The 27,756-nt window shown below is 43.3% G+C and overlaps 1 protein-coding gene across 1 annotated transcript; it reads right to left on the bottom strand.

The window, feature by feature from the left end:
• Window positions 1-1,309: 1,309 nt before the first annotated feature.
• On the bottom strand, window positions 1,310-27,096 carry ZBTB34 (zinc finger and BTB domain containing 34). Its single transcript, XM_070453063.1, has 2 exons — window positions 27,008-27,096; window positions 1,310-7,876 (listed from the first exon to the last, which is right to left on the bottom strand). The coding sequence occupies exon 2, from the start codon at window positions 7,864-7,866 to the stop codon at window positions 6,346-6,348; it is 1,521 nt and encodes a 506-aa protein (XP_070309164.1). The 5' UTR covers window positions 7,867-7,876; window positions 27,008-27,096; the 3' UTR covers window positions 1,310-6,345.
• Window positions 27,097-27,756: the final 660 nt, after the last annotated feature.

Below are 27,756 nucleotides of genomic sequence, written 5' to 3'. Positions count from 1 at the left end.
ATGCAGGCAGATTCTTTACCAACTGAGCTATCAGGGAAGCCTGTGTGGAGAGGAGAAAGGCTTATTTTAGAGCCAAGCAGGAAGAATGGGTGGTTCATGTTCAAAAACTTCCAACTTCCCTTAAGTTTTTTAGGCAAAATTGGGGGTGGGGGAGCTGTAGGGTGTGTGACTTCTGATTGGTTGGTGCTGACTCGGTAGTAATCCAGGACTCTGGTGCTCAGCCTGAAGTCCTCCACCTGGGTGGGGGTCTCAGCTCCTGCAGAACTGAAAGGTATATATTGTTATGTATATTCCTAAAGGAACCAGAACCCTGGGTAGCTGCAATGGTTTCTTGACTGCTCCTGTTACTGCAATCCTTCCCTTCTGTGATTAGCAATGTTTGAATCCGCATTTTGGTGTTTGCGGAGTCTTGGAGGCTGAAGCCTTCTTCCTGCAAACAAGAAATGGGGGACACAGAAAGGTTTCTGTACCCAGGAAGGCCCCACAGGGTCTCATTGGGTTTCAGATAGCTGTGTTAAGAGAAGCACTGACTGAAACCGCCCACCCTGGCCAGGCACCATAGAAATCACTTGCGTGTTTAATGACAGGAGGTCCTGGTAAGGAACGAGGAACTAACAAGCCACCACCAACCAGAAGAATTGAGGAAAGGTCCAAAGTAGATGCCATGGGCCCTACCATCTTCCAGAATCCTTCTCACTGGAATCCATCTTGGCTGGGCAATGTGTGCACCACCAGAAAGGACGCTGAATCAGAATGATTGGCCAGACACAACCAGGAAACTAATCCCATCACCATAAAACTTGGGACAGCAAGCCACACTGCAGAGCAGTTCTCCCGGTTCCCTTACCCGGGCGCCCCTTCCTAATAAAGTCTCTTGCTTTGGCAGCATGTGTGTCTCCTCAGACAATTCATTTCCAGTGTTAAGACAAAAGCACACTCCCGGGCCCTGGAAGGGGTCCCCCGTCCTGCAGCAGCTGGAGGCAGCAGACAGGGTGTGTGCACCTCCAAGCTCTGTGGTGGGAGAGACCATTTCCTACTTCTGCAGGAAGATGGGGAAAGGGTTCACCAGAGATCCTGGATGCAGATCTCAGCCCCCTGGCAATCCAGTCTCTGCCACACGTGAGAAAGGTCAGAGAGATATCTGCTTCTTTCTCCTCTTTCCAGCATCACCATGGCACAAGAGCTTCTTATGAAATTCTAACCTTACAAAAATAGTGGTTACAGAAACTGTGACACCAGCGGATGTTTGTTAGGGCCAGTGAAACTCAGGAGGCCAGAAGGGGCAGATACAGACGGAGACCACAGCACATTTGCTCTAGCAGCATTTTTATTTACAAACAGCAATTTCCATTGACTTTATACCATAAAAAAGCCATTTACAAGCAAGAAACAAGAGTTCAGAACAAAATTAAGCAGCACTGAAATATTCAATGTCACAAATCTAAAACAAAATGAATACAAGAGTAAAATATCATTTGAATAAATAGTCTTAAATTCATGCTATAAAATAATCCTTAATGGCAAGTTACGAGTTGATACAGCATCCGCTTAGCTAGCTTCATTTACTTCATATGGCGATGAAGTGTGGAGTTGTGAGGTTACCAGTTTATATTGCAAGATAATGACACTGTGTTAAGTCATTCAAATTGCTCAACCATTTATAACGGAAAAAAATTGTTAGCCCTACTAATCAAAGTGGTGAGAGAGATGGTTTTCACATTAGGAAAATGGTCATTCTCGAACAAACCATACGTTTACCTCTTACTAGAGTCAGGGCAGCAACCAAAGGCTTGGGCAGCAAGTCCAAAGGTTGAATTCACAGCATACTTGTCACTGAGGGGGCAGCAAGAGGTCTGTTTACTGAATCTGCTGCAAGGCTTACTTCAGGACTTGATCGAGAACTACACCAGCCCTGTCTGTGCCAGACCCAAGGGAACCAGAGAGAAAAGGGTCTCTTGTGGGCCAAGGAGTCAAGCACTGGGCAGAAACAGTGCAAAGACTCTGGCACTTACTGAGAAGACGTATGTGACGTGTGACAACCATTACAAATTTTGAACAATGTGAATGACTCTTCTGAACTTTCAGTTCAGTTGCACTGAGTAATATGAAATCTATGATTTATGAACTAGATAGTTTCATATAAAGAATTTACATAATTCCCCAATACTTTCATATATAAAATTTAATAAATAACCCTGACCAGTCTAGAAGCACCATTCAAGGGGCATGTGCCCTTGGAAAATAGTTTAGGTGTTGCATATTTGAGTCCCTTTCAGTGGAGGCTTCACAGGAAACCATTACAGAATTTTAACAATAATGACGACGACAACAATAACAACAACAACAAAAGAACAAAACAGAAAATCACAGTAACTAATGGAAAACATTGTTAAAATAAAATACACTGATTTCTTTAAAGTAAAGCTCGTTCACATAGATGATTTCCCCCCTGTCCCAGTCCTTGTTTTGTGTTCCTGCAAACTCTTCCTAGAGGCTAAAAAATGAAAGTAAAAACAAAACCACACACAAAAATATGCAGGCCTATGGTCTGGGCTAAGGGACAAATAAAGACTTGGTTATATAACTGCTATCATTAGAAAAGACATCTAGTCATGCTCTGGAAGATTTAGAAGTTATCAATTTAGCTCTACAGTATATTCTGCTTAACAGTGAACCGACAGTATCCTTTCTGCTGTTAAAAAAAAACACAGCAACAACAAAAAACAAAACTGCCAGGGCAGAGCCCATTGGGAGGTTCTCCACTGACCCCAAAATTAACTTGACTTCGTATACTGTATTTACAAGTATCACTTCTAAATGTATTTACAGCTTTAGTAGAAAGTAGAGGGTAGAGAACTGATTAGAATGAAAATAACTGTTTAAAACCACAAACATTAGTAAAAGTAGAAAATTCTTTGTTTTCACAGTTTGTAAGAACAGGTTAAACACCTCGAGAAAAGGACGCTGTCACTGTCTTCACATTGCCTACGTGTTTGAAAAGGTAGCTCAAGAAGAGACTCAATTATGAACGAACCTATATGGATTCAGGATGTATTTTACTGTAAAAGACTTCTTCACATATCACTTGTGTCTTAATTGTTTTTGCATTTGTTATAAGTGAAACATCTAACCTAAAACTGTACAGAAATAGGGACTTTGCTTTCCAAAAAAAAAAAAAAAAGAGTCGCTCTAAAGAGTTACACAGCGGACTTCGTCTGTGGAGACGTGAAGTGAACTTCGGGGAGAGAATGTTTCTGTTGTGTGGTCACGTTAATCCTCCTGGCACATCCTCATGTGACAAGGCACAATTAATTGCTGCTGCCCGATCTGAACGGAGTTAAGCTTTCACTGGCCGTGCACACGAGGAGCACGGCGCCCAGCTCTGCGCTGGCCTGCGTGCGGCCTCCCGCGAAGCCCTGTGGAACCTTACAGTACTGGGTTATGGCTTGAGAATTCGTTCTGAGCACTGCTAGGAGTGGAGAAGGTAAAGTGTTAGCAACATGAATGGGAGCAAGTGGAACTTGCAAAATGTGGAATCATTACTCGAGAGAAACGCAATCAATTTTTCTGCCCCTTAACAGTCCCATTACAATGTCTGAACCTGAACTGTACAATCAAAGCAATGTAGATTTTTTTTTTTTGTCAAAGACAATTTTGGATAAGTCACTCTTTGGTAAACTCAAACCAGTTAAACAAACTTACACACACGAAGAACTCCATGTACATAAGGTTAAGACGGACACGGTGACAAGAACCAGGACATTGGAGGCGCTTGCCCCAAGTGCCTTCCCTCCTCACTTGTCTCGTGTATCACAGAATGCTCTGGAGACCTCTCAGGAGGAAGGCCCCAAGCCTGAGTGAAAAGGAGGTTCCTTCCCTGAGCCTGACCTCTCGTGTCCTCGATTTGGGTGTTTCTTGTCACAAACTTTAATTTGTATCACAACACAAATTTTTTGCATTTAATTCTTTGAAGAAAAAAAAAAATCAAAACCAAACTTATTCATATAAGGAAAAAAAAAATTACAAACATTTACCTGAAACCCCAGAACATATTTTAAGTGGGTAAACACTGGGGGTCCAGCCTCCCCTTGAGGCACAGGGCTTTGACAGGAGTTGAACAAGTGCTTCAGGGAGAGAACAGACCCCGGACTTAGGCAGTCTGACAGGAAAAGGCATACTATATACCCGGTTAGCAGAAGCTGCTCCCTGAGCAGCAGGACTCGCGTGTGTCTGGACGTAGTAACACTGATGTGGAGCGTGGTGGTCACGCCGTGTGGACAGACCCCCTGTGCTGAAGAGATATTACTGCAGGGGGGGAGGTCACACACAAGGGCCTGAATAATTTTTTTTCCTCCAGAACCAAAAAACAAAACAAAACAAAAATCCCCAAACACTCCCCGACCCCAACTCCATTCTTGGTATTTTAAGAGCCAAAAAAGCATGGAAAACCGGCAAACTTCTATTTTTGTATTCCTTTTAACTCCTTGCTTCTGAGGTTTCACTTTTTTTTTTTTTTTTTTTTCCTCTCACGGGGTTTGTGCTATTCTCCTGGGGAGACACGCTGGTTGTGAGTTTCAGGGCCAAGGTTCTCAAAGCAGAGGAGTCTGGAGTGCTGATATCTTACCAGCGGCCCATGGCACAAACTCAACACTAAACTGCTCACATTACTCTCTGCTGGAGCATACAGTACCAGAGCAATCTTATAGAGCCTGTTTTGTATACCAGAAGCACATGGGCGAACAAAATATAAAACTCAAGACATTTCCTCAAGCACTAATAAAACATTATCCAAATAGGACTCGGGTTGTTGTTTTTTTTTTTTAAATACAGTGATGTGTTTGCCAGAACATGCTTTTGAGGTCTTTTTTTCAAGCTATAAACTCAGGAGAGGAAAAAAAAATTGTAATTCACTTTTACCATTACATTTCACATTTGCTACAACTATACTGACCTAAAAGATACATAACATAAAAAATAGCACCACGTGACCAAAAAAACGGAGACACACAGAGATTTGGTGACACATACAGTATCTCAGAGGGCTTTTTAACTGTTGGTTTCTTTAAGCAGGAAACACTGAGAGTGGGGGAGCCGATGAGGCTCTCGTCAGCACACACAATACTAAGATAGATATATTGCTTGCAATTCCCATAGAGTATATCTTTACAAAAAGTACAAATTCCAAGTTCTGCAGTTTCCCTGGGAACTGCACGTAGAAAAAGTTGCTGTGCACCTGAACTGGCTGTTTGAAAAGAGAAAGGTTAAAAAAATAACAAAAAAACGAAAAAGAAAACCACAACACTGCTTGGAGAATTTTGTAGACAGAACTACAAATTCCTTTCCTTTACTGCGAGTACTAACTCACGGTAGAGAGCAATTCAATCTAGTTACCTGGTATGTGTGTTTCTACAGTACGGAATGAAGGTAGATTCGGAGGCCAGTAAAAACATTGAAAACCACTGCTCCTTTGGGGTTGGCTACTATAACACTACAATATGTAAAAAGGTCAGCACCACGGGTCATCCAGCTTACCTAACTGGACAACTAACAAAAATTCCAAATGGTTTCCAACGAGAGTTGAATACGTTTTATGGCATTTGGTTTATGTGTTTGTTATGAAGCAGAGCTATGAACACTGTGATTTGCTTTGCTTGCTTTTGGACACAATGATTAATATATATATATGAAAACCTATTAACATTCTTTAATAAGGGAAATAAAGGGGCAAAACCCTAACATATTAGGTAGGGACGAGACAGAGTCCAAAGCCCTGTTCACATTGTATTAAATTATATATTCCTCTTACATTCACCTCGACCAGAATAAAATCAAATTTGAGAATGTATATATACTATATATATAATAATCACTTTATTATATATATATATAAATTGTCTAACTACCCCCTAAAAGTAATTTTAAATTAGAAAAGGTTACCCATTTGTATCAGCTGACGGCATCCCAGTCTCTCTCCATGGAAATGCACTGGCGCCAGTGCACACAATCAGAGTATGCCTCTTGGCAGAAACGGAGGGTCAACCAGTTGGCATAGCTAAATCACTGGCAGATTTTGGATGAAGAGTTCGGCCAAAGAGGAATACTGTCAGCCTGTTTTCCCTGGATACACTGCCCTTCATGCTTTGAGCTCCTTGGGGGAGGGAGGGCGGGGGGTGGGAAAGGATAAACACCATGAAGTGTTCCTTCCAGAAACCTTAGAAAAACTGCCAAGAGACCAAGAGATTTCCAGATGGTTGGGAAAACCAAAGATGACAACAAAGCAAATCACAAATAGGCATTGATTAATGTGCTTTGCGTGGGTGCACTTTTTTTTTTTTTTTTACCATCTTAATCAGGAGCATCGGACACCGTGTGAATTTCCATCCGGGAATCCAGGGCCATCTCTGAGGCCGAGGCATCGTTTTCTAGTTTCTGTTCCGCATACACGTCCGTTCTCTCAGGGGACTCCATGCGACTGCGTACTTCGGCCACGCCGGGGTGGTTTTTCCGCAGGTGCTGGTTGAGGGTGCCTTGGAAAGGGAAGCACTTCCCGCAGATCTCACAGCGGAACGGCTTGTCGTCGGTGTGGCCCCGGATGTGGTACTCCAACTGGTCCTTGCGCGTGTACTTCTTCCCGCAGAACTTGCATACAAAGGGTGTGATTCCCATGTGGAGTCGCATGTGCCTGTCGAGGCTTCCCTTCTGGTTGAAGGACTTGCCGCAGTAGATGCAGATCAACCTCTCGTTGTACGGGTACCAGTGACCTCGCGCGCTCCTCTCCCTGGGGCTGCTCTCGAAGCCTGGATTATTCACCACGACCTCGCTGTCGGAACCCTGCACCAGGCCCTGCAGATCACTGTGCAGGTGGACGGACAGGGCCCGCTTCTGGCGGGCCCGTCCTCCTCGGAAACAGCTCAGCATGGATCTGGAGGGGCTGGAGTTACTCAAACTTCCAAACGCCTCAGATACACCACCGACCGGCTGTGAGGCTGCCTGGCAGTAGGAATAGGCGTGCTGGAGCACAGAACCATAGGAACCCACGTTCACGGCCACGACTTGTTCCCCATCAACCATCTCGGTGTGGTACCCGTCGTCTCCCAAGGATGAGCTGTCGGAACAGCTGGGCCGGTCAGACTTCTCCATCTTCACTTTCACCTCGGTGATCTGGCTCTCCCTCCCCAGCAGGTCCCCTTGCTCATGGTCCCCCTCGATTTGGATCTCATACTCGGAGACGCTCCCACTGCTCCCTCGGTCCGAGTGCCCTTCCTCCTGTAAACGGCTGCTGCGCAGAGCTTTGCTGGGTGTGGTCTCCATCCGAAGATCGCTGCTTGTGGTGGGCTGCCGTACCTGAGAGCAGTATGGTGGGGAGATCTCCACCGGGTTGGCAAAGAAGCTGCTGTCTTTCACTCCATTGCGGCTCTCCGAGGTCTCTTCCGCACCGACGGTCACAGAGTCCACATCTCCCACACTGATTTTTGAATGGATGCTCTCTAGGATCTGCGTGCACTTGTCAATGACACACTGCATCTGAAGAAAGCTAGCTGCTGTCAGAAAACTGACAACATCCTTCAGTTGCAAGGACATTCTTCCAGTGTAACAAAATGAAAGCAACTGTTCAAACACATTAGGGTTTTTAATCACTGATATCGACAAGCCACTCATGGTACTTAGTGCTGAATGGTCCCGGAAGTAGGGGGAGCTGGCCGCAAGGACGGCTTTGTGGGCTCGGAATGGCTGACCCTGAATGTGGACAATGATGTCACATAGTTTTCCTTGCAGGCGGAGTTCGTTTAGCTGGCTCAGGACGGTGCTGCTGTACTCGGGCACATCAAACTGAATAAAACTGCTGCTGTCCATTTCTACTGACATGAAGCGTAATCTGAGGAAAGAGAGAGTTTCATAATTCACCAGTGACTCCTCACTTAAGTACAAGCCGTAAAAACACAACCATGCAAAAAAGACCACCACCGCCATCACTGTAGCTACTGCACCTCTTCGGGTCTGCCTGAGCAATTTTCCTCTTATTTCCAGTCCTTCATGTCTCGGTTAATTCACCTAAAGCTAAATAACTTAATGACCAATTAGCCTAGAGTCTTAGCTGCCTTTCATCTTGATTGAAGTAAAACATGTTACATATAGTAGGGCCATCTTTGCTCTAATTGCGAACTTGGTATCCTTTTGAGAAATATATTTTCCTGTTTCACCTACCTTTGAAGCACTCTGTAAAAGATAAGCAAATTCATTTTTTAGAATGTTCTGCCTTATGTGCATATTTTCAATTGGTGTTTTTCAAGTATACGGCACACCGGATACATTGAATGGAGCATAAACCCTTTTTAGTTTAGAATTTGAGTTGCTGTCTTGATGTACGTTTTTTCCCCTCTTCAGCTCTACACACCTTTATCTCCTTTGGGGTTGGTAATTCATAGAGCAATTCTCGATCTCTTTCAGTGAAGAGGTTTTAGAGGGTAGGAGCAAGAGTGATGGACATACCAGGAGTGTATCATCCTCTGCCAGTGCTTATGACGTTAACTGCCACCCTGCCTAGAATCCACAGCTCTGATTACTCAAAACTACAGAAGGTGGAGACCTCAGGCTGCATTCTCTGACCACAACCAAATTAGATCTGACATTTATATTTCTGTTTTTAAAGTCCAATCAATAGAAATTTAAACACCTCCTGAATAAGTACTGAATCAAAGAGAAAAATCAATAAGGAATAAAGCTGTTTAGAAAATAAGAAAACTCACATCAAATCTGCAGTAAGAAGGGTTTAGGAATGAAATTTATTTATACGTCCAACTTAGTTGACAATGCATCCAAAAAGAAATAGATAGATATGTGATAAAGCAAACAGAGTAAAATGTTAACAAGTGTGGCATCTAGATTCAGTATACAGTTGTTTATTGTATAATAAAATTCAACTTTTCTGTATGCTTGAAATTTTTCACAATGAAATGCTGGGGTTCTCAAATAACAAATTTTAACAGGCAATATCAATGCCTTAAAACACTTTTATCATTGAAGAATAAAAATAAATGAAATCACTTAAGAGGTTAGAAAAGGAACAATAAGTTATAATAAATCCAAAGAAAACAAAAAAGTAATACAGACGAGTATTTAATCACAAAGTTTTAAATTTTAAGATAAGACAATGTGCAACTAAATTTAAGACTCCTTCAGAAAAAGATCCATCAGTGTGATAAATCACATCAGAATATTTTTTAATCACATCAGAATCTGTTAAAAACATTTTAGAGAGGAATCTTGCGCCCTTATTTATTCTAGATTTATGATTGAAATCAATCTGAAATCTGAGTGGCATAAATATATTTTCAGGATAACAAAAACTGGCAGTATTAAATTAAAAAGAAACAAGTGCTAAAGCACAAATGACCTTCAGGCCATTCACACTGTTCTAGATGCATGCTCAAACAGGTAAAGCATCTCTGTTCACATGGCATATGTCTGATACCAGGAAATGGCAAACAGCATAAAGACGACTGTCAAGTTTACCTCAGTAAAGAGACTTCACTAAACAGACTTTCTTTAATATCCTAAAGGAAATATTAGCAAAAATAACTCATTAAAGGAATAATATATTATGATCAAGTGTAAGGATGGCTCTCTCTCTGTAGTCGCTAAGTCATGTCCGAGCCTTGCAACTCCATTGACTGTAGCCTGCCAGGCTCCTCTGTCCATGGAATTCTCCAGGCAAGAATACTGGAGTGAGTTGCCATTTCCTTCTCCAAGGATAGCTATATATTATGAAATACACAAATATAATTCGCAACCTCAATAAGTCAAAGGTGAAAAACCATATGGCCATATCCATTCTATGCTGAATATGCATTTTAGAAAGTTAAGTTACTTTCAAAGTAAGGAACAAAATACTCAATAAGCTAGTAAGGCCAGAACAATATTTTCTTAATATAATAAACAGTGTCTACTGCAAACCAATGGCAACATCACCTTGAAGGAAACACATCTGCATTTCCCAAAATGTATTTAGTAGAACACAAGCCCCAAGCTCACCATCACGACCTCCTAGGACTTAAAAACATTAGCATAATAACCCATCTGCAAAGTCCTGCGGACAAGAATTCTATTCAACTCAGCAGTTTGCAAACTTATTTAACCATGAAGCTCTTCTCTCAAGGTACACATATTAATATTCCAAAGAATTAGTGTTCCCAGGCACATACTCTGGTAAACACTTTTGTAGAATTCCCATTAATGCCTGCAAAGCTACAAGGTTGTCTACCCATTACTTCTTTTACCTAACATTGTTCTTGATGTTCCAGGCAAAGCAACAAGAGAAAACTAAGGCATATAGCCTTTAGAAAAGAGGAGGTGAAATTACTTTTCAAGGTAGATATGATTATTTACATAGAAAATACAAAAGAACTGCTTGAAAAAAATCTGTTAGAATCAGGATCTAATAATAGGAGGATTCCAAATATTATTATTCATAAAAAACCGGTTAGGTAAGCTAATGACAAGTTACAACCAACAACAGTAACCGAAACTATAAAACACTTGGGGGATAAACAAAAAATAGGATCTACAAGAAGAAGACTCTAACACTTTAATAAGACGAAAACACATACAAATGAAGACACATACGCTTCTGGCAGGAAGATTTGGTACTGTCAAGATGAAGACATTTCCTGCAAGTTAGTTTGTAAATATAATGCAGTTCAATGGGGTATTTTATTAGAAATCTGACAAAATGATTTTAAAATTCATCTGGAATACTGCTGTCCAACAGAAATATAATGTAAACGATGTGTAATGTTTTCTAGCAGTTAACATTGTTTAAAAGTAAAAATATAAACTTTAAACCATTTTTTAAACCCAATATAGCTAAAACATTACCATTTTAAGATCAACATTAGAAAGTTATTAATGAGATATCTTATATTCTTGTTTCCATACTAAGTCTTTTTTTTTCCCATTGTTATTTCCATTTTATTGATTAGGAAACTGAGATACAAGAAAAGGGTCTTACTCAAGGTTACCTGGGTATTTCCACAACACTCTTAGAATTTCATGTCTGTCATACTAAGTCGTTGAAGCATGATGTATATTTTATATTTATAGCACATCTCAATTTGGAATAACGACATTTCAAGTGCTCAACAGCCATAAGTGGGCAGTGGCTACCATACTGGGTAACAAAGATCTAGAAGAATAAATACTGGAAAAATTACAGAAAAATAAAAATGCAGCCAAACACACAGATGTCAAAATGGATGAGTAGGCTATAATTCATTCATTTTGTAAATATACACTGAGTGTATGTATTTATACTCTGTATAAATGTATGCTCGGCACTAGGGACCCAGGTGAGCTGCAGTTCTTTTGTTGTGAACTGTGGTAAGAGCTGAAAGATCTTTCATAATGGAGGACAGAAGGATGGTATCTCTGCTGAGACCTCAAGGACGAGTAAAGGTTAGCCAGATACTGGGGGGTGGGGGGTGCAGGGAAATGTTCCGGTCTTCCAGACAGAAGGAGTCACATGCACAAAGGATGAGAGGCCGAGTCGGGAAGGAAGGAAATGCTGGAGCACTGTGGCACAGCTAGGACAGGAGCAGGGCAGAGAACACGTGCGGCGACCAAGGCAGGTAGAAACCAGACCGCGACGGGCCTTCAGGGGCCATTTCCAACCAGTGACAGAGGGAGATTTCTGGAAATAGATGCCACTTGGATAATAAAAATAAATAATAATAAAGCCATATCCCTTCTTCACATCACACTCAAAAATAACTTTGAGAAGATAGATATCAGAAGAAAGGGAGATTTAACTATTTAAGTATAATAAAAACTTCTTTACATCTAAAAAATTTATTTTTATCATAAAAAAGAGATAAATTATGAAAAATATACAACATCCATGGCAGAGAATTATAAAACTCTTACAAATCAATAAAAGCCAAATAGGACAACTGAAAAGTGAGCAAAGAATATGAACTGATGCTTAAAAAAAAATTAAAACAGTCTTTAAACATAGCAATAAAATGCTTAACAACTTCATCAATAAGCCAAAATATAAAAACTAACACAAGACATAATTCTTCTTTCTCAAATTGCCCAGGCTTTTAAAAGTGCAACTCAGTAGGCAGTGATCATAGGAAGAGGGATGCTCTCATATACTCTGGTAAGCAAATAAAACAAAAACCTTAAAACGGGAATTTCTCTCGACTTAGCACTCTGTACCATAAAAAAAGTCATGAATAAAGGCACAAGAATTTACTCATAACTATATCCAATTACAAGGCAAATAATGGAAACAACCTAAATAAATGTTCAACAATAAGGGAATTATTAAAGTACGATATACCTATACACTGAATACCAAGTCATAACTAAAATGATGTTAAAGAAGAATTCAAAGTTCCACAAAATGTAAGTACTATGAGGGTAGGAATTTTTATCTGTTATATTAACCATCTGCCAGATAATTGTCTGGCACATGGTGGATACTCAGTAAACATGTGCTGAATAAATATTTAGTGACACAGCAAAAAATCAGATCAACTGCAGATGAACAGGAAGGATTTTTATGGGTGATGGAAATGGTCTAAAATTGAATTATTACGATAGTCTGACAACTTTTTAAGTTTACTAAAAAAGTCACTGAATTGTATACTTAAGATGGGCGTTTTTATATGTAAGTTATTCCTCGACAAAGCTGTTAGAAAAATCAGGTGATCACAGAATATAAAGAAGGATATTTCTAAAAGTATGTATGTATTTACAAATATTAAATAAACAGAGATAATATTAAAGAATATATATAAAACATTTACATTAATGAAACAGTAAAGATGTTTTAACTTTCTTCTTTGTATTTTTCTGTATGTTCCAAAGTTCTATAGTAAACAAGCATTTCTTGGAATGACACACACATAAATTAAAATCCCAACTAGACGATAATTTGACAGACACGGGAATATAAAATGGTACAAACACTATAGAGGGCATTTCAATAGTATCCAGCCAAATTACAAATGATCGCCCATGACTGAGCAATTGTAGCTCTAGGAATTCATTACAGCATAGTTCATGACAAAAAACTGGAAACAAACTAAATTCTAATCAAGAAGAGCCTGACTAATAAACTATGATATGCCCATACTAAAGACTACTTACTATACAACTAAAAAAATGAATAAGGAAGCTCTTCATACTGTTATGAAATAATCACTATAATATATTGCTGAATGAAAAAAATCAGATGCACAGCAGTATATATGATACTACATTTGTACAAAGCAAAGTGAAAACACATATATCTGTGTCAACATACACAGATATATGAGCACAATATTTCTGAAATGATGCACAAAAACAAACAGCCTCTTGGGAGGGGGAAGTAACAGAGTAGCTGGAAGACCCATTAGCTTTCAGTGAATCATTTTAGACTCTAAAATTTCTGAGCCATGTGGATGTATTACTTATTAAAAACAGGTAACATTAAAAAAAAACTAAGGCACTTCATCTAGCTTTAAAAAAATAAGATCATAATATATTCATTGGAAGAATTTGGAGTCAGATTCAAACGATGCCGATTTCCATTTATAAAACCTCGGGCAAGGTACTTTACAACTTTTCCAGGTCTCAGTTTTGTTTTGTTTGTTTTAATGGTAATAGTCTTTGCCTCATGGGTTGTTATGAGAAAACATGTAAGCAGCAATCTGTACAATGGATGCTTGGCACATGGCAATCAATGTTATTAGCTACTGAGACTTTTTTTACAGGACAGGATGGTGTAACAAAGAGAACTGGTTTTGAAATTAGACTTGGCTGTGAATCCTGGCTCTACTTCTTTCTAATAAAAATAACAGTGAACATTTAAATAATTACGTGGCCTTAGACAAGTCAGTTAACTTTGGTCTCTGTATCTAGAAAAGCTCGTGGAAGAACTATTACCCAACACGACTGATGTAAAATTGAATGAAGGAAATTCATGCAATGAATGAGTATAACAGCTTAGGTATAATGAGTGCCTATCTTGTGCTAAACATCTTACATATGTTAACTTCTCTTATCAACTCTGAGGGGAACACTATGATTGTTGCCATTTTACAGATGAAAAAACTGAAGAAAAGAAGTTAAGACACTTGCCGAAGGTCCCAGTGCTAATGGATGAACTTAGTCTGGAGCCAGAGGTCAAGCTCATAACCACACCAGACTGCCTTCTAGAAACACACCCACTGCCTGGCACCTGCCAAGTGGTCAAATGTTACCTATTCATTACAGCGTTTTCAGGACACACAGGGTGTGTAAACAGTGACTTTTGGAATTAAAGGGCAAAAGGAAGGTGGGTTCAGGCTTTGAAAAGGTACAGAGTCCTGGGCAAAAACCAGTAGAAAAAGGAAAACAAAAAAGCATTTCTGAAATAGTCTGTAAAACTGAAAACAGTTCTGCAATGAGGCTTCCTCCTCCTCTATGTGGCTTTTTATCTTCTTCTCAGAAAGTAGAGAACTGCACTTGAAAGAAAACCACTGAAGAGAAAAGTGAAAAGACCACGATTAACACCTAAGAGAGGAATTCCATTTTTCTGCAAAACGAGAAAGGAAGCGCTCCACTCTCCCCTCCTTGACACTGACACCTCCTTTCGGCTGTGACAATGCGATTCAGAGACTTCAGCCTTGAGCTGCTAACAAGCAACACTAGAAGAGGATTCTCAAAGACTCACACATGAGGAAATTACAGGGAATTCAAGTCCTAGTCACATTTCCAGGTTAAAGGGAGTAAAGGCCTACACCCAAGCCTGACTTATCAGGTCCAGTGGTCCGGAAGTAAAGGAAGTCAGAACCTCTTAGCGAGACAGCAAGTTCAAGCAGAAGCCTCCATACTCTGTATTAGCCATTTCCCAGCATGGGCTAATCACTGGTTCCTCAAGGGTCTTGACCTCTCCCGTGAATGGCATGACAGCAGGCCCACACCTAAGTTAGATCAATGTTTATCTTTAAAGTCACATATATGCATATGGTCATACTTCAAACTATAGTACAGAAAAATATAAAATGGGTATCTTCATTTTCCTCCAGTGTCTTCTTCCAAAGATAATCACTGGGAAGCGTTTGTGGGTGTTCTTTCAGAGAAAACTATAAACACATATCAGCATTAACTGTCCTGTATGCTGCTTTTTAAAAATGTATTTAAGGGGCTACCTTGGTGGTCCAGTGGTTAAGACTCTGCCTTCCAATGCAGGGGATGCAGGTTCGATCCCTGGTCGGGGAACTAAGAGCCCATGTGCTACAAGATCAACGAAGCCCATGCTCCTCAACTACTGAGCCCGAGTGCTCTGGAGCATGTGCTCCATAACAGGAAAAAGGCCATGGCGCCACAACAAAGACCCAGCTCAGCCAAGAAAACAAAAAAGTACCTAATACTCCTTAAAATCTTTCCACAGCAGCGAAAATTCATCTACTTCATCCTCTTTTCTGATTTCTTCGTATTCCATGGATAGCTGCGTCACCATGTGCTCAGCCGGTCCCCAGGTGATACCAAAAGCAGGAAACCATTTAAATGGTCATAGCATTTCCTCCTAGCAGAGGGACTGCTGTGTTCATTTCACATCTGTGGATAATGCCAACTCATCTCCCAAAAGGTGGCAGCAACTGTCCTTTCCCCGACAGCACATGACGTGCTTGTACCTCCTGTAACTGCCAACAATGAGCATCGAACTGTCTCACTTTTGCCACACTGACAGGTTAAAAGTGGTATCTCCTTGGCTGTGACTTAATTATAAATGAGGCAGATCAGCTATTCTGGTGTTCAATGGCAATTTGTCTGTTTGTCTTTCTGCTGCCTACTCATCTCCTTTGCCAATATCTGACACTTTTATTGAATTGTCAGAGTTCTTTGCAAATTAAGAAAATTAGCCTTCTGTCAAACGTGCTGCAAGTATTAGATTTAATTGCAATCACTAAATGGCATAATGACTGGGAATTTAAATTATTTTTCTACATTTATAGGAAATATTCAATTTCAATCTTCTACATGCACATAACCAAAGGGAATTCAAAGATAAATAAGAGTCCCAGCCTTGTAGTTTGTTACAGACTTACTGCAGATTCCGCCCAACTCCAAGAGATAGGGGAATGGAATTCATTTTTGATAATGCAGGGAAGTGATTTATATTGGTTTTTCATTTAGACTAAGTTTGCAGCTGCTACAGAAAACAATAATGAATTTGATTATTCCACTCACCAAATACATCAGAATCAGTATTCTTTCACTCAGCAGATTTATCACAGCTCTTTCTGTCCCATTACAGTTCAGTCACTCAGTCGTGTCTGACTCTTTGCAACCCCATAGACTACAGCACACTAGGCCTCCTGGTCCATCACCAACTCCCGGAGCCTACTCAAACGCATGTCCGTTGAGTCTGTGAGGCCATCCAACCATTTCATCCTCTGTCGTCTCCTTCTCCTCCCACCTTCAATCTTTCCCAGGATCAGGGTCTTTTCCAACGAGTCAATTCTTTGCATCAGGTGGCCAAAGTATTGGAGTTTCAGCTTCAGCATCAGTCCTTCCATCAGTCCTGAATATTCAGGACTGATTTCCTTTAGGATGGACTGGTTGGATCTCCTTGCAGTCCAAGGGACTCTCAAGAATCTTCTCCAACAACACAGTTCAAAAGCATCAATTCTTCGGCGCTCAGCTTTCTTTAGAGTCCAACTCTCACATCCATACATGACAAAACCACACCCAATTAGATATTTACACTGGTATATTTTAATTAAAAAACAAGTATATTTAAACTGGATATTTTTCTTCAATACCATTAACACTTATTTTAACAATACTTATTTTGGCTTTGTTTGTAAAATTATATTTTGGATAAGAATGTGAAATACTTCTTTTTAAAAACATACCTGAAGAGGATATTAGTTGAAATGGTCTGCTGCGAAGTTCAAAATTGTCAGCTCCTCTATTTCTTCATAACCCTCTTCTGCTCATTCAACCAATGGACACACAAACCTTTCTGCTCTCCAATTTCCTTCACTGGAATCCTTTCGCACCTCTGGAGGCATCTCTCACCTTGCACACAGCCCCTGCCACAGTCAGCTGAGGAGACTCTGCCATCACTGGTCCAAACAGCGGGTTCTGGGAAGGATGCGGGCAGCCTTGCCATCCGTCCAGCTACCCCCACACCAGCCTCGGCAATTGTAAAAGGGGATCCCTGCCATCTTCCACCACACTCCCGAGCCTTCCCCAATACCTGGGAAAGTCTGTCACCACTATTATCAATAACCAAGGTTTACTGAACGCTCCATACATGCTGAGCAAGTTGTAAAGGCCTTATATGTATTATTTCACTCAATCGTCTTGACCTTCCTTGAGAAGGCAGGTACTATCACCCTGAGAGGTGAGGAAACTGAGGCTCCAAGAGGCTAACTTTTTCAGGACTGCTGCAAAGTCTGGCCATCTAGAGCCCCTACACAATAATCCCTTATCCTTGTTTGATTTGCTCAAGGGTAACAGCAGGACCACTCAGGGAGGCAGGGGAATTGAGGAAAAGGCACAAGGAAAAGAAAGCTTGACCCAGTTTACACTCCTGCACAAGGGTGGTGGCCAGAGAAAAGGACAGTGATAGATGACAAATATCCTCCTACTGCTGCCCAGGGCTCTGACTCCCTCCTCTGTGAGGAGGAGGGGGGTGGAGAAGGCAAAGGGGAGCATTTTAGTAATACCCGCCAAACTTACAAGTGCACATACCCTGTGAATGAGCAGTCTCAGTTCTAGGAATTTACGACAGCACCCTCTTTCAAGATCAAAATCTCCCTCTTTTCTGGATCGAAGGCACTTATAGAAGGAAGGGCCCTAAGCAGAAAAAGTCCCAGGTGGCCCTCCAGCTGCGGTATATTATGTCCTCCACACTCACAGCTTTTATTCAGAGCCCTGCACCCTGGCTGATTTTAACCTGCTTTAAATAAACAGCTATCTTTATATGCTAAAGCCTCTGTTCATTAGAGGCCACAGATCCCGGGCTCAAGTAAGCAGTCCTTCTGGTATTCCAGGCTGAAAGTCACAGAGAGCAGATGCTGCCAAGAAGACACAAGTTCAGCCCAAGTTCAAGAGAATCCAAAGCAGCACTGAGACTGGAGTCTAAAAAGCAAGAGCAGGGACTTCCCTGGTGGTCCGGTGGTTAAAAATCCACCTTCCAACGCAGGGGACACAGGTTCGATCCATGGCTGGAGAACTAAGATCCCACGTGCCACAGGCAGGTAAGCCCGAGCCACAAACTACTGAGCCCACGAGCCCTGGAGCCTGCACTCCGCCACTAGAGAGAAGCCTGTGTGCTGCAACTAAGACCTGGTGCAGCCAAATAAGTAAATATTTTTAAAAAAAGAAAAGCAAAAGCAGAGTGTGAGGGGCTACCCAGGACTGACCAAGTAGTGAGGAAGCCAGCTCCGAAAGCACTGAGGAAGCAGCAAGGCCAGCGCAGGACAGGGCAAGTCAGAACCACGCGGAGCCAAAAGTGAGCTGATTCGGAGGACCAGGACCACAGGCTGAAGAGTTAGGACAGACTGGATAGCCAGGGAAGGGAGGCCATTCACTCGGCGAGGCAGTGTGGGCACAAGCCACAGGGGAGAGGTGCTGGCCCATCAATTACCATACAAGTCAGCCAGGGAGACTCGACCGACAGGCTTGAAGTAAAAGGTGAAGGAGAAGGATCCTAGAAATAAATGTGCATACACGCTCTGAAAAGAAAACAAAAATCTGATGCAAGACCATATGACAACAAGGCTTAGCGAGTAAAGCTGCCTGAAATCTTTTCGAGCTCCCACCCAAAAAAGGAACATATGACCACACCCAGGCATCAGAACAAGAGGCTGCTCTGAAATGTTACAAACAAGGGAATGATACCCCCAATCCAGAGTCCAAAGCTCACCAGGAATACACACATTTTACGTGAAGGTTTAAAAAAGCCACTTCACAAAGACAGGGAAACCAGCTGACCATAATCTAATAGACACAGCTGACCCTGGGAAGGGTGGACAGACACCCGTTCATCACCACTCTGCTCTTCCCCACAGCCTGCTCCATCCACTGCATGTGGGCGAGAGGCGAACGGGACATGAGTGCTCACAGGCTCACACAAAACGCCTGATTAATGGAAAATACAGCTCCCCAAGTTTTCAAAGGTACTGCATCTTTACCCATTTCTTATAAAGCACTAGGGCACGTAAGAAGGGCCCTATTATTTCTATTTAATGTCATTACAGTCTTATGACAACATTTTTTTAAACTTCTTATTTCGTATTGGGGTGCAGCCGATTAACAACGTTGTTAAGTTTTAGGTGGACAGCAAAGGGACTGGGTCACACATACACATGTATCCATTCTTCCCCAAACTCCCCTCCCATCCAGGCTGCCACATCACGCTGAGCAGAGGTCCCTCCAGCTCTACAGGAGGTCCCTGCTGGTTATCCACTTTAAATATTGCAGTGTGTACACGTCCAGCCCAAACTCCTTAACTATCCTTTCCCCTCCCGTCCCCACCGTCCCCAGTATGACAGTATTTTTTAAAGACTTGACTACCACCAAAAAATAACTAAATGAAAAGCATGGGTGAGTTTATTTATAATAAAGACATAGAGGCCTTTGCAAGCATGACATAAATCCCAGAAGGAACAAAGACAAACACAAATACACCTGACAACATAGAAATATATGATAACCGACCCCCAACAAAGCCAGAAAGACAAACAACGTTTTGAGGGAAAGTACATGCACCTCTGACAAAGGGCTACTTTCCAAATTCCTTAATTTATATTATAACTCAAACAGATTTGGGCTCACACAGATAATCCTACGAAAGAAGGTTCAAAAGACGTATGAAAAGATGTTTAGTTTTATTCATGATCGAGACATGTGAATTACAAAAAGAAAAAAATGACATACCATTCCTAGCCCATCAGATCTGCACAAACTTTTAAACGTGTGACAACTATACTCTAATAAAAATTAATTTTAAAAAAATGTGCAGGTGTAATCCCTAGGGATAATATGGTAACATGGATCAAGATGGAAAAAGCATTTACTATTTGGTCCACAATTAACTACTAAGAATTAAACCTACAAATACACAGTTCTTACAACAGCATATTAGGATATATGAAACAAGGATGTCTGCTGAGCATTTTTACTCACTATAGCAAAAAAAAAAAAAAAAAAGGGAAATGAACTCAAAATTCATGGAGAGAAGACTGGTTCAAAAAAACAAAAACCCAATCAACAATGAAACACTACCCAGACATTAAGAAGAATAGACAGGACTTCCCTGGAGGTTCAGTGGTTAAGACTCCTCACTCTCATTACAGGCAGCATGGGTTCGATCCTTGGGTTGGGGAAGATCCCACATGCCAGGAAAAAAAAAAAAAAAACAAAGGAGGAGACAGATCTGTATCCTCTGACCTGAAAAGTAGTTCTATTATTTAGCCAAAACGGTGGATGTGGGAGATGGATCATAAAGAAGGCTGAGCACCGAAGAATGGATGCTTTCCAACTGTGGTGCTGGAGAAGACTCTTGAGAGTCCCTTGGACTACATGATCAAACCAGTCAATCCTAAAGGAAATCAACCCTGAATATTCACTGGAGGAACTGATGCTGAAACTGAAGTTTCAATACTTTGGCTACCGGATGCAAAGAGCTGACTCCTTGGAAAAGACCCTGATGCTGGGAAAGATTGAAGGCAGGAGGAGAAGGGGATGACAGAGAATGAGATGGTTGGATGGCATCACCGATTCAATGGACATGAGTTTGAGTGAACTCTGGGAGATGGTGAAGGACAGGAAGCCTGGCGTGCTGCAGTCCATGGGGGTCGCAAAGACTTGGACATGACTGAGCAACTGAACAAGATATAAAAAAATATGTATGTACATATCTGATTTCCTTCACACACTTTTCTTAAAAGAACAAGCATATGCTGTTGTACACATTTTGGAAGGAATCGCATGAAAGCATTGATGTCGGTGACTTTTGGGAATGAGGACTACAGACTGGGAGGAAGAAAGGGAAATAGACATACTTTTTTGAATTTTTTATCATATAGCTGTATTAGTCTCACTAAAAATTTTTTTAAGATATGTTATATGATTCTACCTAAAAAGATGTAATTTTTAAAACCAAAGAATCCACAGAAAGATAGGCTGCAAATGGATAATTACTGTATCAAGCAGACAATTACAGAGGCGGAAACAAAGAACTGCGAGAGCAATGACAAGACTGATTACTTTTGACCAAAGAAAAATCTTTAATCCAACAGAACAAAGAAAAACTTCATGGTGGAAGCAATATTTGAACAGGACTTTGCATTTCAAATGGAACAGGAGGAAGACTCCAGGCAGAAGGACTGGGAGAATCAGAGAACAGTGGGGTGAAAATGTATGGTGTCTGGGGCAGTGGCCAGGCCCCAGGTACAAGGAGTGGCCAGGCAAAGAGGAATGCCACGGTGGGAACATGGAAGTCCTTGAATACCACACTGGAAATCTCAAACTGGATCCTGGGGGCTGCCAATTTGAACATGAGTCCAAAGAAGGACTCAACGGGACTTGGAGACCGAGGTACGCTCTCCACTTTGGAAGGCAAGTTAGCTCCGCCTCAGACAAGCTGCTCTCAGGCTGCCCTCTGGGCAACGGAACGGAGTCGGCCAATAAACCGTTGGGAGGAACCAGAAAGCGCAGCAGTCAAGGAGCCGTGTGCCAACACGTGCTCACTCCGGAGAAAACCAGACAAGACAGCTGAGAGGAGATTTGCTCCCACTGTGACACGGTGTCTCACGAAAGAGGGAACATCCACGTCTAGTGCTCCCTTCAACACACCACTTCACTGACGAGCACAATTCTGCGACACGCCTTTTGTTAGGCTGTAAGGAAACCGAGCAGTGAAAACCAGAACCGAGACGAGTGCCATCTTCCCACAGTGCTAACCCATTCCAAAGAGAACCTAAAGATGAGAAAAGACACTTGCATGTCACCTGGGCAAAATACCCACATGAGTCTTGAGATCCCCTCAACAAAATCCTTGGGTAAAGTCCAGGAACTGTTTCCCCATAATGACAACCTGAACAAAAGTAAACAAAAGTAAAAGTGTAAAACCTAAGCAATTGAGATGTGCTGATTTCTGAGCCGGCTCTGCTGCTGAGGGCATGCCCCCGGGGGGTGAGCTCTCTGCGGTCAGTGTGTGCCCAGAGCCAAGCAGACAGGCACTCAGCAACCCCAACCAAGCGAGTGGCTCAGCTTTCAACCTTTCCTGCTCAACACCCAAGAGATGTAGGATCATCTCACCAGCAGGAAAAATCGAGCAAGGTAGTTCACTCCCATCTAACCCATAAACACTCTCATTTGCTCCACTTCATCTAAAAATACCCAGTGACACTTCCAAGAAAGGAAAGCAAGGTTACAAATTTGGAAGTTGTTTAAGGCACCAGGAGATACCCATTATTCTGCATCAAGATGCTCATGATTCCAAACCCAGATTCGCACCTGCTGGCTTCAGTTACCTGCTGATACTGGAGACCAACTCAAGCTAGACTTCATCAGGCACTGAAGACTCTGAAGATCCCAGTTTTCATTCTTAAACAAAAAGTCATTAAAAAGACTGCAGATGGGAGCACTGGGGACAACAGGCGTGGAAACGGCAGTAACAACGGTATAAAAAGAACTTTCCTAGGTATTTCTGCCTGGGTCTAGGTCAAAACTAAAACTGAGCTGTCATGAATTACAATCTAATCCTTCAGAAAGCAGCAGCCGAAAAAACACCAAGCCTTCCCGAAACATTGTGGTGCTGCTGAAACCCAATGCAAGAAAAAAAAAATAAATAAAATGGCATTCCGTGATGGATATTCATGAAGCACTCATCCTAATTTAAAAGAAAACAAGTCTAGAGTTCTTACTGCATTAATTCATGTGAGCCTGAAAGAACATTTTTATCCAAACTGTGAGATTTCCTACCAAGGCGCTAACATTCTCCAAGTCTGCTCAGCTCCACCAATTCTGAGAGCGCAGTGTGGTTTGACAGTGGGGATTGTCTTTCAGGCAGTACAAAACATCAGAAGCTTCTTCTGAGCTTTCCAAGCAGGGTAGGAATGCACTCTTTAACCTGACTGGCAGTAACAGTTACTGAGCTCCACCTGTGTACTATACGCTAAGTAAGCTTTCTACCTGCTCACCGAATCTTCATGACAACACCATGAGACAGACACTGCAGCTGCACCCATTCTACAGATGGAAAAACACTCAGAGAAACTAATTCTCCCAATTCATCCCAACTGACTAATGGCTAAGCCTGGATTTGAACCTAGATTTGACAGTCTCCAGAACCAGGATTCTTCTCTCCTATAAGAGTAAGACTTTAATCCAGGCACAGTGGTGAGAATTAGGGAATTTATTGGTGCTAGAGCCTTACTGATCACGTCTGAGTGGGAAAAAACATTGTCACTTAAAGGGGCATCATTACACCAACATAGTAATAATTAAGGGGCTACAATTGCTTGTACTTTGCAGCCATTTCTCTGCATAAAGTCCATTCTTTTTACTTCTATGAAGTGGGCAATTAGATGTTTAAAATTCTATCATGAAATAGAAAGATTAGTTCCAGTTAAAGCAATAAATAAGGAACGTCCTCGGTGGTCCAGTGGTTAAGAATACACCTTGCAATGCAGGGGACGTGGGTTCAATGCCTGGTCCAAGAAAATCTCACATGCCACAGGGCAACTAAGCCCACGTATCACAAATACCGAGCCTGAGCTCCAGAGCCCGAGCCACAACTAGGACCCGAGGCAGCCAAATAAAGTTAGAAAGAAAAACGAATAAATACGCTTTCTCAGGGCAAACAACCCAATCAAGTCAAGGAGTTGCCTCTTATCTGCACACTGCTGGCATGTCAAGGGGCACTGGACCTGGGAAATAGATTAAGTCTGAACCTCTTATACTGAAAGGATTAGAAAAGCTCACCTTGAATTGCTTTCTTCCATGAGGTTTTCCATGCCATCAGTACAACCAGAAAATAACCATTAGAAATTAAACTGACTTCAGTTGATGAGCTTCACTAAGCTAAATTCAGCAGTTTGTCAACTACAAAACATTAAATGGACACAATTAAGAAGTCTGAAAAACATTAAGCAGAATTCAAACTTGAGAAAGACGAAAATTAACGGGAATAAAACATAACGATGCATTCCAGATTTGTGATACAGACAGTTCTGACAACTGCTTCAGCTGAAAGGTAGAATGAGGATCCAGAGACAAGTAGAAACCCAGAGCTCAGTAGACACACCGAGGTTCAGCATCCTGGCATGTCCCCACCTTGATACATTTACACCTCACAATAATAATGATGATGATGAAAACTTACTAATCGGTTACCAAGTGCTATAAACTTTGCAACCTCCTTCACATACGTTTTTTCATTTCAAAATTCACAGAATCTTAGGAAATGGCTTTTATTATCCCCACACTACAAACAAGAAAACAAGAGAGTCAGAGACATTATATAAATGGTCCAAGCTCACAAGGCTAGTAAGGAGCCCTGCTGGGATTCAAACCCAGACCTGATGCCCAAGCTCATGTTCTTTCCCCACAACCTCCCACTGAAAAATTACATGATTTTTTCTTTTCCCATAATCAAGAGCAAAGATTTTAATGTTTCAAAGATTCGTTTTATGTTATCTGCACTCAAAGAAGGAAAGCTGAAAACACCTGCCTTAAATGGCAGCATTAGACATCGACATAAGACAGAGAAAACTGATAATAAGAGAGTCTCCTTTAAAAAGAGGGGGTTCAAAAAAATGTTTATAAGTCATTTACCAACAAAAACCATTAAGTGTTTGCATACCTGTTATAAAAGTGCAGCTACAATATTAGATAAGAAAAGACAAAATGCCCTCCAAAAACGCCCATTCCAGCTAGGACAAGAGCAAGTTCAATAACCAAGGAACAAGTGCTGAGTCCTGTGCTTTAGATTCTGAGTGCCACAAAGGCATGGATGGGGGTAGGGCGGTCAGGGAACACCCTCTGGAGGAAGTATATCTTCAGCAGGGGCTTGAAGGAAGTGAAATGGAGAATTTACACAGAGAAGAAAAAGGAGGCCGGTACTTCAGAAGGGGGAACTAGAGGAGCAAGGCCTAGAGGCAGTCACAAACTCATTTCTGTAGGAGACAGACGGGGAGGAGAAGCAGTGAGTAAGGTCCAGGGAGGCGACCAGGGGCCAAACCAAGGAGAGCCTTGAAAAGACGGGGTGGGCACTGACTGGACACATGCGGCAGGCAGAGGACTCTGAAAGTGGTGTAAATACAGTCTTTTAGCTGACGTCCTGGCCTTGAGCCTCTCCCTTCCCCTCCTGGAAATGATCATCAACTACTACCTCTGGTCTCTGGCCTCTCACCACTGACTTCAGAATAGTTTCAACTTTGGCCTAGTGATCAAGTTCTTTCAGGAACCAGCCCAGCCAATCTTTTCCTCTTATCCCTTCCTATATGCACCCTTCTCCACAAGGAGACTGGTCTATTCACTAGCTCCACAGGATCACTGGGTCTGACTCTTCTTTTCCTACCTGAGTCCTACTCATCCTCTAACAGCCAGCTCAAATGCCACCCCTCTCACTAAGCCTTCCCTGACCATTTGGCCTACAGTGACCTCCATCTCTCCTCCCTCTTAATTCTACAGCTCACAGGCTTGTCTCATCAATCAGTCACCTTTGCACAGGTAGAGTCTCCGCACCCAGTGTAAAGCTGCTTGGAGACTCTAAGTGTGCCTCCACTACTTTACCCCACCACATGGAACAGCGTCTTGACATTTAATAAGCAAGCACTCAACTCTTTTTTTTGACTTCCAACATTAAGTTTGGCATTAGCATAAAGGAAGGGTGGGGGAGGTGGGGGGACTTCTGAAGTCTGAGACGGCTAAGAAGCTGTTGCAATAATCCAGATGTCAAGCAAAGAGGGCCTGACTAGGGAACAAAGGGAAAATGGGCAGATATAAACAACAAAAAATTTTGTGCGTGCAAAAACTCTGCAGGACGTGACTGACTCCTGCCAGGAACAAAAGCGAGGGATGAATTACGATAAGGCAAGGTTTAGAAAGGCTTCTTGGATTCATTTTAAAGACTGTCTGAAACCAAGTGTATTAAGTGGCTAAAAAGTCCAGATCTGCAAACTCTTCGGTGAAACTGCCCGGTATCTTGAACCAGGGACGGCCCTTCCAATTTCAGACATATACAGACTGACAGAACTGAAAGCGTCTCTAGAGCTCCTCTAAATACCCTCACTGGTCAAAGTGGGAATCTGAGGTCCAACATGGAAAAGGCTGCTGAAACCTCAAGTCTGAGACTCGCAGACTGTTGACGCCCCAAGGCACAAGCCGCCTAGCCTAGAAGGACACTGGCGACACCCCCCAGGCCAGCCCAGCCCTCCGTAATGGCAGGACCTTCCGAGGGCAAGAGTGACCATGGAGACGTCTAGGGCCAAGCACGACGCGCCTGTTTACCTGGAGAAAAGCGGTGGCATGGGTGCAGGGGCTCGGCTGCAGCCATCAGCAGGGCCGACCCCACGGCCCGGCACGGCTCTCCAGGGGACTTAACCATCCGACCTCCCGGTACAAAGCCGGAGCGCCCCCCGGGGCCGAGGAGCCCGGAAGCAGGAGATCTCGAGACGCCCAGGGCGGAGGCTGGGGGAGTCCGGGGCAGCTGGCTGAGTGCGACCCTCAGCCCCGCAAGCAGCGTCCTGACACCGGGGGCCAAAGCAGGGTTGGCCCGTCGGGGGCGCGCGCCTGGCCGGAGCAGGTGCCCGGGGCCTCCCGACCCCGCCCGGCCTCGGCTCCAGCCCCCGCCACCCGCCCACCCGCCGGCCCGCTGGACTGACCAGGCGCGGAGGCTCCAGCCCCGCCGCGCCCAGAGCGAGCCGGACAGCGGCCCGGGACTGCCTCCGACCCCGCCGGCTACGCCCTCGCCTCGCCCGCTGCCCGCCACCCCCTCGCCGGCGCGCCTCACCTGCCGAGAGCGCCGCGCTCACATCGCCCGCCCGCGGCGCCCCCTCCGCCGCCGCCGGCGCCAGGCCCGTCCCCGCCGCTCCGGCTGCCGCCCCAGCCCGCGCCCCCCGCCCCCGGAAGCGCTTCCCGGCCCCGCCCCCTCGGCGCCGGCGCTTCCGGGCAAGCGCGGAGTCCGGTGCTGGCGACGCAGCCCGGGCCTCTCTCCGGGACTCCGGGTCCCGTATTCCGCCTGGGCCGCGTCCAGAAGCCTCGCTGCGGACGACTGGGAGAGCTGCAGCCTCGGTCCCGACTCCAGGAGGGGATCGGGGGGTGGCAGCTCCTCGGACCGCGACCTCCCCACCCGCCTTCTCTTCAGCGCCCCCTGCTGGCTGGAGGAGGGCTGCTCCCCGGGGCTCCCGGGGCGGAATGGGTGAGACTGCCAGGACCCTCGACGCACCACCATCACCCGGGGACTTGCGCCCACCCTCCGCTTCCGAGACCCCGGCTCCCACAGCCCTTTTGATGCACGCCACTCACCCGGGCCGCGCAGGGGTCGCCCGTGCGGTGGTTACTACTGCCCGCCGGACCGGGTCACTTAAGTTGGGACCTTAGGCAGATCGTCTCCCTCAAAGAGATGAAAATTCCGAACTTTGGGGAATATGAAACTCCTGTCCTAGACCAAGTCTCCAAAAAACGTGCATTTCCAGATCTTTGGAGGGCGCCCAATCTTGATACTGCGGTGGGAGTGGGAGCCTCCCTCAGCATTTTTCT

This window comes from Odocoileus virginianus, chromosome 2 (assembly GCF_023699985.2).
Source record: "Odocoileus virginianus isolate 20LAN1187 ecotype Illinois chromosome 2, Ovbor_1.2, whole genome shotgun sequence".
Classification (NCBI taxonomy): Eukaryota; Metazoa; Chordata; class Mammalia; order Artiodactyla; family Cervidae; genus Odocoileus; species Odocoileus virginianus.
This window is presented reverse-complemented; position numbering and strand designations above follow the sequence as displayed.

What these genes read in the sequence shown, in the direction of transcription:
- ZBTB34 (XM_070453063.1), bottom strand. Translation starts at nt 7,866, where the DNA reads ATGTCAGTAGAAATGGACAGCAGCAGTTTTATTCAGTTTGATGTGCCC.